At 52.9% G+C, this 9,604-nt stretch overlaps 1 protein-coding gene across 1 annotated transcript in view; it reads left to right on the plus strand.

The window, feature by feature from the left end:
* Nucleotides 1-9,604, plus strand: part of LOC103810884 (putative sodium-coupled neutral amino acid transporter 10) — a gene marked incomplete at both ends in the record, with an annotated part of 16,920 nt that overhangs the window by 3,516 nt on the left and 3,800 nt on the right. The window contains 7 exons of the mRNA XM_009083809.1: nt 980-1,073; nt 2,144-2,287; nt 3,160-3,284; nt 5,237-5,339; nt 5,931-6,113; nt 7,899-8,010; nt 8,174-8,280. Of these exons, the coding sequence (XP_009082057.1) occupies nt 980-1,073; nt 2,144-2,287; nt 3,160-3,284; nt 5,237-5,339; nt 5,931-6,113; nt 7,899-8,010; nt 8,174-8,280 (868 nt within the window). The remainder of the gene's footprint in view (nt 1-979; nt 1,074-2,143; nt 2,288-3,159; nt 3,285-5,236; nt 5,340-5,930; nt 6,114-7,898; nt 8,011-8,173; nt 8,281-9,604) is intronic.

A 9,604-nucleotide genomic window follows, 5' to 3' on the forward strand; every position in this document is an offset into this window, starting at 1 on the left:
GAATTTGACAGGAGCCTGAGTGAGATCTCCTAAGCTCACAGGTGTCACCTTCAGTGTATCCCACCCATTCCCAAGTGGAGATGGGAGCACTTGTCAGGCAGTGGGAACACATAAACTGAGGATGAGCTTGTCTCTTGCTCTGCTGTGAAATTCCAGGCATGTCACTTGTGGCTGTTTTCCAGGGTTTATATCCCTGCTGAGAGTGCCATGAGTGAGTGGGAGGGAGAGCGTTTAGTTCTTTGGATCCATGGATCTGGTCCTACCCTCTCTGCTGCCTTGAGGAGCAATCCTGTCTCTATTTCAGTTCCTCTGATGTCCCTAGTGCAGTAGAAGCTCCCCACAGGTCTCAGGTGATGGGACACCCTCACAGCTCTGCTTTTTCCAGCAGGGATTCTTTTCCAGGCATCTTGATCCCAGGCCAGGCAGTGGTGCTGGCCCTTTCTCTCTTCCCAGCTGCAAACCCCTGCTCAGCACTAAAAATACACAGAATATTCCTCAGATGTCACTTGTCCCTGCAAGCAGTGGCTGTTAATTGCTACAGGGGTGTTCTATAATTGGAACTGGGAGGGAAAGTGGTCCAGGAGTGGGAGGAGAAGGAGTTCATGGACAATCCTGTCATTAAAGTGTGGAGAGACCTTGGAGAGCCCATTGGATGTTGAGATGTTTGTGACAGCCTTCCTGAAGGGCATGGAGCTTGGAGAGCCTTGTGCTGATTCCTCTAAAGGTTTTTCCAGGAATTGAAGGAGGTTTTGCCATCCCCAAGATTAGTTTTTGGGGTACTTTTCTGGCTATGGCTCCAAACTGCAGTTAAACTCACACACAGGTTAGCAGAGCTGCACCTTCAAGGTGTTTGGTGTGGCTGGAGGTTCCCTGGGGGTGGTATTGCTGGGATTGAGTGCTGGAGGAGTGTCCTGCCCTTCCCAAGGTTTGGAAGCATGGAAGTGTGCTCCTCCTAATGTGTCCTGCTGTGTGTTTGCAGCATGATTGGGCTGATGTTGGGCACTTGCATTGCCTTCTACGTTGTCATCGGCGATTTGGGCTCCAACTTCTTTGCGCGGCTGCTCGGCTTCCAGGTGAGTCCTTCACCCTGCAGGGCAGGCAGTGCTCCCACAGCTGCCCTGGGCCCTGTGTTCCTTGGATACAGCACAGCTCCTGCCTTGCAGTGTGCTCAGCACCCCACGGGCAATGTGGGGTGCCCTCAGGGAGAGCTTGGTGTGTGGAGAAGCCAACCTCAGGGAATTCCTGGAAGCCCAAACATATGGGGAACAATCAGCTGTGTAAAACTCCAGTGAGGCATTTCCATCAAAGGAACTTGGTCCCTTGGAGCAGATTCCTGGGGGAGATGATGTTTCCTGCCTTAATTCCTGCCCCTGAGGGTAATGACAGGCAGTTCCTTTGCCTCAGCTCTGCCCCTCTTTTCCAAGAGGTGGTTTTGCCTGTCCCTTGTTGTTTCGGTGGCCACAGTCACTGTGTTCCTGCCCCCTCAGCCGTGTGATGAGGCTGGTGCTGGCTCAGGATGCCTGGAGGCAGGAGTTGCTCCTCAGAGAAGGCACAGAGCTGTGCAGGGAAGCAAAAGGACTTTTGGGAAGCAAAAGGATTTCTGGAGCTGTTATCTGCCCTGCCTGATGCTCCTAAGCTCTGATTAAAGGGCCTGTGAAGTTAAAAATGATGCACTGAGGCCTCAGCCAAATTAGGTATTAAATATTTCCAAGCCTTTCCCAGTGTTCTGCCATAATAAACACCAGTGTGAGGCTTTTGATTAATTTTCTGGATCGGAGTTTTCAGGACTTCAATCTCTTCTCTCCCCAAGTAAGTTTAGGGTTTAGTTAATTGCATGAAAATACCTAAATAGCTTGTGCTGGATTAGCACTTAACCCTCCTCCCAATTTCTCCCACCTCTGGATGGACCTGCCACACACTGCAGAGCAACAGTGGCACCCAGTGACTGTCTCAGCTCATCACAGACAGAGCCCAGGGAACGTCCAGCTCAGCTTTGGATCTTCAAACACCTACAGACACAGAATTTGATGTTTTACAGTTGGTTTTCACTCTGGAAAAAATGACCTACGTGAGGGTTTGCTCACTGGGTGGATGTTTGGAGTGGCCTCCCTGCCCCAGATGTTGATGCAGGTCCCTTTTCCAGGTGTCGGGAAGTTTCCGGATAGTGCTTCTCTTTGCTGTCTCCCTGTGCATTGTCCTTCCCCTGAGCCTGCAGAGGAACATGATGGCCTCCATCCAGTCCTTCAGTGCCATGGCTCTCATCTTCTACACCGTATTCATGTTTGTGGTGGGTATGGACACCAGGAATCCTCTTTGCCTGTTGCGTTTGCACAAGTGTTCCCCCTGGGACAGCTGCAGCTTCAGGCCTGGAGTTTAAAGTGTCCTTCCTGATGATTAGTGCTGGGAATAATGAGGGATCTAGGTGCCTATGCTCCTGAGGTGGGAGGTGGAGGCTGCAGGAACAGGCAGTGGGTCTGTGGGTGGTTCCACACGTGGGGACTGTGGTGGCACAACCACTAGTAGCCCACAAATGGAGCTGTGGTTTATTCTGCTTGTTTGGCGTCTTCTAATCTAGGGTGCTGGACTTGGAATCAAAGGGTGGAAGATGTGGGGAGGATTCTCTGGACTTTAATCATGTCTTGCAATCCTCAGTGCTCCTAATCCATGGGGGAAGGGTTGTCAGGCATTGGATGGGGCTGCCCAGGGAGGTGATGGAATCACCATCCCTGGAGGTGTTCAAAGAATGTCTAGATGTGCTCTGATCTAGTTGACAAGGTGCTGATGGGTCACAGGTTGTACTCGATGATCTCTGGAGCTCTTTTTCACCCTAAATGATCTTGTGATTCTGTGATTTTTAAAGAAGTTTTTCTTTCCTGAGTCAGAAATTGTGCTGTGATGGTATCAGACAAAGGGGGGGTGTCACAGATCCTTTAAAATAACCCCCTGGGATCCTCAAGGGAGGCCCTTAGAGCTTGCTGGAAGCTTGTGGGTGGGATGGGGAGCTGAGGAATTTTCCTCCTGGAGACAGGGCTGTGGTGGGCAGCATGAGCTGCTCCTGGCAGAGGTGCCACACACTGCCTTTATCCCAGCCTTGCATTGCTGCTGCCAGGAAGCTGTTTGGGGCTGGATCTTCACCCCTGCTGTGTCTCTTGGCTGCAGGTTGTGCTGTCCTCCTTCAAGCATGGGCTCTTCAGTGGGCAGTGGCTGCAGCGAGTGAGCTACACGCGCTGGGAAGGCATTTTCCGTTGCATCCCCATCTTTGGAATGTCTTTTGCCTGTCAGTCGTAAGTACCTGCTGTTCCCTCCCCTGGCACTTGTCCCTGCAGAGGGTCAGAGGGTCAGGAGGATCTGCAAGGAGCAGATACCATCTGGTTTGCTGTTTTAGTTTAATCAGAGCATTTCACAGCTCACTGAAGTTCAACCTGGGTCTGTTGTGACCCTTTTGTTCCTGGGACAGGGAGGGAGTTAGGTTTCACCTGGAGTTATTGTACTGGAGCAACATGAGAGCAACTGGGCCAAACAGATCCTCAGTGTGGCACACAGAGCTTCTGGGGTGAAATTCCCCTGGTGCTTGAGGGGAATGATTTAGTCCTAGGAAAGGTAGTGGGGCTGTGCCACCCCAGGGCAGGGAACACTGGTGGCTGCTCTCTGCTCCCCCAAACTACCCTGAGAACACTCAGATGATCTCACATCTGTTGTTTTTGGAGCGTTGTTCCTGCATTTCCAGTTCCATGGTTTTAGTGGCACTGGAAAGTGAGGGCAGACCAGGCTATTCCACATTTCCAGTTCCCTGGTTTTAGTGATGGTTTCCATTGACATGGGGAAGAAGGTGAGAGCAGACCAGACTATTCCATGTTTCCAACAGCATTCCAGGCTGCACCAAATGGGAAGTGAGTGAAATGTGCCTGGCCAGAACTAAGCCAGCTCTAGACAGTGTAATTCCAGCCCTGGACATGGGAAGGACCATCCTCCTCTGGAAGCCTGGCAGGGCTGGGCTTCCCCCCTGTAGTTCCAGCAAACAGGTCTCATGCCAAGAGCCAGTGAATGTGACAGATAAAATGTGCTCACACTGCTGTGTTTACACCACTCCAAGATCCAAATCATCATTTTCTACTTTCTGGCTCTCTTGGCAGCTCAGATCCTACCCCTGCACACTCCAGTCTTACTGTTTAATGTCTCTATCAGAACTGGCAAAGGGAATTGTGTACTCTCACAGCTTTACCTTGTTAACAAGTCCATTATTCCTTATGGGCCCAGTACCCAGCCCCATTTCCCTGCAAGCTGGAAATGCAGGGCAGTGGTTTGGTCTGGACCAGTGTGTGTGTATCTCCTTGGGAAGCTGGTCTCCTTACTCCCAGGGAGGAATCCCAGTGGAGACACTTCCAGGAGGCAGGTCTTTCTCCCTGCTGGTGACTGCAGCCCTGGCACTGTCCTGAAGGTGCTCATCCTCTTTTGTGCAGACCCATTTGACATTTAGGGACTAAGGTTTAAGGATCTTCCTGCTTGGCCTCGGCCTGATACACTTTCTGGGAATGGCTTTAAGCCCACTGGAGCTGGGGATACCCTTCCCACCTCCTACATGTTCCCCTCCTTCTCCCGAGAGCTCCTTCAGTAACAGCCCAGGATGTAGCCACTTGAATGAAAGTAACAAGAGGTTAATGAGTTGTTAAGATATGCACCTGATGTCAAAAGGAACATTCCACAGGCTCTCCAAGGCTGTAAATATCCCAAATCCCTGGAATCGGCTCTCCTGGCTTTCTGTGATCCGAGCTGAAGTGGGCCAGGCTGCGTTGCCTTTGGTTTGTTTGACTTTTCCTTTAGACAGTGGGATGCTGCAGCCTCCTTCCTGCTTTTCCTCTGTAAACACTGTGTTGCTTTAATTATCAGCACGGAGAGCTCCAAGAACAATAATCTCGGTGGCTGAGCCTGGCCCGGGGCCACGGGGAACAAACGGTCATTCATGCCGAGCAGCCTCTCCCAACCTCCGTGTTTACATCACACGTTTGGCTCCACGTGGTGGGGTGGGGAGAGCAGCAATATTTTTGCAACACTTAAAAGTTATGAGTGTTCTGAAATCTCTTGGCATCAGCAGTATAAATTGTGGAATAGCAGCAGTGTTTATGCTCCGGAGGGGGAAGGTGTCAGGGATTCGTTACTGCTGGGCTGAGGCAGAGAAGGAGATGGGATTGGGGTTTTTCCTCTCTTTTTTCCTTAAGTGATTTATCCTTTCCTACAGTCAGGTGTTGCCTACCTATGACAGCTTGGATGAGCCTTCTGTCAAAATCATGAGCTCCATATTTGCTTCTTCCCTGAATGTGGTCACCACCTTTTACATCATGGTGAGAACTTCCCCTTCTCCTCCCTTGCCAGGAGTCTGCAGGGGCCACAGGGCTGAGGATTTCTCTTCATCTGGGGATGGTTTCTACTTATCTGTATTTACTTTGACAGATAAGTCATCGTGCTGGGAGCAGAGTGGGGTGGGAGGTGATGAACCCAACTGTGCAGCATTTGAGAGTCCAGATTTTCCATGTTTCCTTGGGTGGAGGCTCTTCCTGGGCCCAGCCTGGAGCTGGGGATGCTGCCCAGTGTTCTGGAGAGCTTTCTTCAGTCTGTTGTGAAGGACGTTCTGCCTCATAAGGCAGCAGCCAATCAAACTGAGTTAATTCCTGAGGAGAGAGGAGCCAGGCTGCTGTGGGTATTGTGACAGCCCCTCTGTTGGAGAGGGACAGTCTTGTTTAAACCCTCCCATATTTCATCAGAAACTTTCTCTTAGGGAGTCCCACTCTTCATTAACCATCAGCTTTTGGGGTGCTGGGGCTGCTGTCAGGTTGCCTGTGGAGTTGACCCCACACTCCCCCTTGGTTGCTCCCCTCCTATAAGGAGCAGGTGTGAAGGTGCTTTGGAGTCCAACCCACCTGCTCCCTCCCCAGGTGGGATTCTTTGGCTACGTGAGCTACACCGAAGCCATCGCTGGGAATGTCCTCATGAACTTCCCTTCCAACCTGGTGACGGAGATGATCCGAGTGGGATTCATGATGTCAGTGGCAGTGGGGTTCCCCATGATGATCCTGCCCTGCAGACAGGCACTCAACACTCTGCTCTTTGAGCAGCAGGTAAGCTCCCTGGGCTGCCCTGGTGTGAAACTTGCTTTTTGAAGGGTTTATGTGACTTTTTGGCCTCTGAGTGGGCTCCAAACCTGCCGTGGTTCCATGAGACTCCAGTGGCAGCAGCATGTGGCATGTACTTGCTACCCAGTGGGACAAACCCTCAGCTCCCATAAAATCCTCATGCCTGGGGTGTGCTGACAGTGCAGCATGGGCCTGTGGCTGTCTCTAAATCCTGCTCTGCAGCATGGTTAATCCCTGAGACTTGTGACCCCTCTGCAGAGGAATTCCATGGGCAGGAGGAGTTCCCAGTGTGAAACCCACATCTCATGGCTGCTGCTCCCTGCTCCACTGGGGATTCCATGTCTGGCACAGATGTGTTAGCTCAGAGCTGAGATGGTTCTCCCCCTCAGAAAAAGGGAGAAATGTGCCTTTGGAAGCAGCAGAGCTTCCTCACTTCCTGCTGCTCCAGCTGCTGTCCTCTTGCTGGCCAATTCAATCTCCCTTTGCACTGAGCTCAAGCTCCTGTTCCTGGCCTCGGGGCCCAGCCCAGCCTCATTTCTTCCTGCTTCCATGTGTGCCTGCTCATTCTTGCTCTGATCCTCTGTCCCAGCCCCTTTGTCCCAGCCCCCAGCAGCCCTGTCCCCTCCTGGTTTAGGTATCCCCTTGCTCCAGCACCTCCTGGGCCACGGTGCTGTCCTGGAGCGAGGGGTGGGCTACGTCCCTCTCCCACATAACCACCTTTCCCAGGCCCAGCTCTCAGCCAGCCTTTGTGACTGTAGCTGGTCTGTGTGCTGGAGACTGTGGGTCCCTTGTGGCAGTGGTGTGCTCTCCTCTGTGCATTGTGCAGCGCGGAGTGCGCCGAGGGGATTCAGCACATCACAGTAAGAGATTGTGGGAATGTTCTGAGGCCTTTGTGTATCTGCATAAATAGAAACCTCTTAGGGCAGGAAATAAAACTCCAGCAATTTATAGCTCTAAATCCTGCCACTTCTGCCTGTGAGGAGCCCCCAGCTCTGTTCTCACGTCGGGAGGGCCCGAGGATGGGGGCAGGCAGCCGGTGGGAGCCAGAGGGTGCAGAGGAGGAAGCGCTGGGAACACTTGGGATCTCGCCTGGGCTCAGCTCGTGGCTCTTGGGGCTCTGAAGGTGTCACTTTGCCTTCCTCTCCCATCTGTGCAAGCAACAGAGTGGAGACCCCAGTCATGCTGGGGCTTCTGCCTTCCACACCTCCCACTCAGAGTGTGGGGATGGGGTGGGATGGCAAGCAGAGCCTCTGGAAATCTTCCAGCAGCTCCCCAGCAGCACCCATCCTCCCCTGCCATCTCCCTGGGGTATCCTCCTCCCAGTTGGAGGTTCCTGTGGTATAGCACAGTGGGAATGGCCCTCCTTATGGGGGTGTTGGGGGACACCTCTCCCTAGCAAAGCCAGAGCTCTTTCCTCTGTGACTGTTCTCCCTCCTCCCTGCTCACCTCTGCTCCTTCCTCCTGCCCTTGGCCTTGGGCTGCTCTCTGAGGTCAGGGACTGCAGCACTACACAGAGACTGGGGCACAGCTGTGTGCTGCACACCTGGGGTGGGCTGGAAACAGCAGCTGTGACCCCATTTTGGAGGTTCAAATGCACATTCAAACTGCTCAGCCCTGTCTGACTGTGCCCCAGTATTCACCTCTGTGGAGAGCAGAGTGTGGGGGTGATGGAGCTCTGGGGTCTGCTGGGGGGATTGCGGTGGGACTGGGGGATTGCTGAGGGCCTGGGGGCTGTGATCCAGGAGCTAAATTCCTTCTCCCCTCTCCCAGCAGAAGGATGGCACCTTCGCTGCCGGGGGTTACATGCCGCCCCTCCGGTTCAAGGCCCTGACGTTGGCTGTTGTGTTTGGAACCATGGTGGGAGGCATCATGATCCCCAATGGTGAGTGAGGAGCTGGGACAATCCCTGGCTGCTCTCTCTGCTGTCCTGGCTGGGGTGACCAGGCTCATACCCCATTCTGCCAGGGGCCTCCAGCAGTCGTCCTGTGCTGCTGCTCTGGTGCTCCTGGCAAGGACCTTTGCTGACTGCTCCTCTTCTTTCCCAGTGGAAACAGTCCTAGGCCTGACAGGTGCCACCATGGGAAGCCTCATTTGTTTCATCTGCCCAGCTCTTATTTACAAGAAGATCCACAAGAATGCGCTTTGTTCACAGGTCAGTGCTGATGCTGCTTGACATCCCCCTAAGCCCTCTGCAGAGCCTGGGAACCTAGTTAATTTAGCTGCAGCAGAGAAATTGCTCAGCACCTCCTCCAGCCTCCCCCTCCAGTGTGCCCAGGACAGGTGGGAGCTGTTCTGCGTGGGTGTCCATGCTGTATGGATGCACAGACAGCAGCAGAGGTGCTGGCCCAGTGCATGGCTTGCTCCATGCTGGAACACCAGCTCTTTTTGTCCCTCCAGCAGCAAGTGAAACATAGATTTGTTGCATAAAATGCTGCTTCCAGCGCTCCTTCTGGTGGGATTAAGGTTCTGGATTCACAGGACGGGAAATCCAGGCAGCCTGTAAAACCTTAAGGCCTCACACCCCGACCTGCCTGGGCTGGGTAGAACAAACACAGCTTCCCTGCGATGTGGTTTGTGCTGCTGACCCTCAGCTTTTTGCTTTCAACCAAAATAATAATGAAAAGGAACACACACATAGAGGTGTTGCTTCAGGAATTGATTTTGTAAGGGATTGGGAGTGTTCAGAGGCTGTTAGGAGTTTAACTTTTCCTTCTGCTCCAGTTTGAATTGGCCTCCTCAGGGACTGAAACAAAGTGGCTTTTTGCTGGGCTTGATCTCTCTGCTCCTGCAAATACCGTGGGCTGAAATTAACAGGTTTTGGGTTGGTTTTTTTTTTCCTAACAATAACTTAATGCACTGCCTTTTCACAGGCCTCTGTCCCAGCATTCCCAGTCAGGACAGTTGCAGGGCTGGGAATAAGGTTTCGGGCAAAGTGCGGAGTCAGCAGGGGAGAGCAGGAGTTTCTGTGGTGCCACAGAACTGGTGCCTTGTTCTGTGCTTAATGACTTGTGGCTTTGCAAACCTACGTGAAGTTTTTAAGCAGGGTGTGGGTTTTTTTTCCCTTCCCTGTGCTTTCCCTGACACGAGGAAATAGTCCAACTTTCCAGCCTTCACTCTGAATTCTGACACTTAGCTCCGAAGTCCTTTGAGTGAGACCCCGAGCCTGAATGCCAGCCTGGGTTTTTCAGGGGAACAAAGAGCACTTTCAAGAATCGCTTTCTATTCGGGCTGAGGCAGAGTGTTTCTGTGCAGAGCCTGGAGGCTGCACTCAGGACAGGCTGAGCTCTCTCTGGCTGCCCGAGGCGGCTGTCAGCTGCCGGGGTGGGACACAATGCCTGACCCCAAACCCGGTCACGAGGCTGGCGGAGATGTTTGTCCTGCAGAAATCCCCACAAAGGAGGAAAGGCTTATCTGAAGCATCAGGCCCCGGGTTAGCTCTGGAAGGGGCTGGCAGCAAAGCTGTCCAGCCGTCCCCT

The sequence above is a fragment of the Acanthisitta chloris genome, unplaced genomic scaffold (assembly GCF_000695815.1).
Source record: "Acanthisitta chloris isolate BGI_N310 unplaced genomic scaffold, ASM69581v1 scaffold18690, whole genome shotgun sequence".
In the NCBI taxonomy this organism is placed as follows: domain Eukaryota; kingdom Metazoa; phylum Chordata; class Aves; order Passeriformes; family Acanthisittidae; genus Acanthisitta; species Acanthisitta chloris.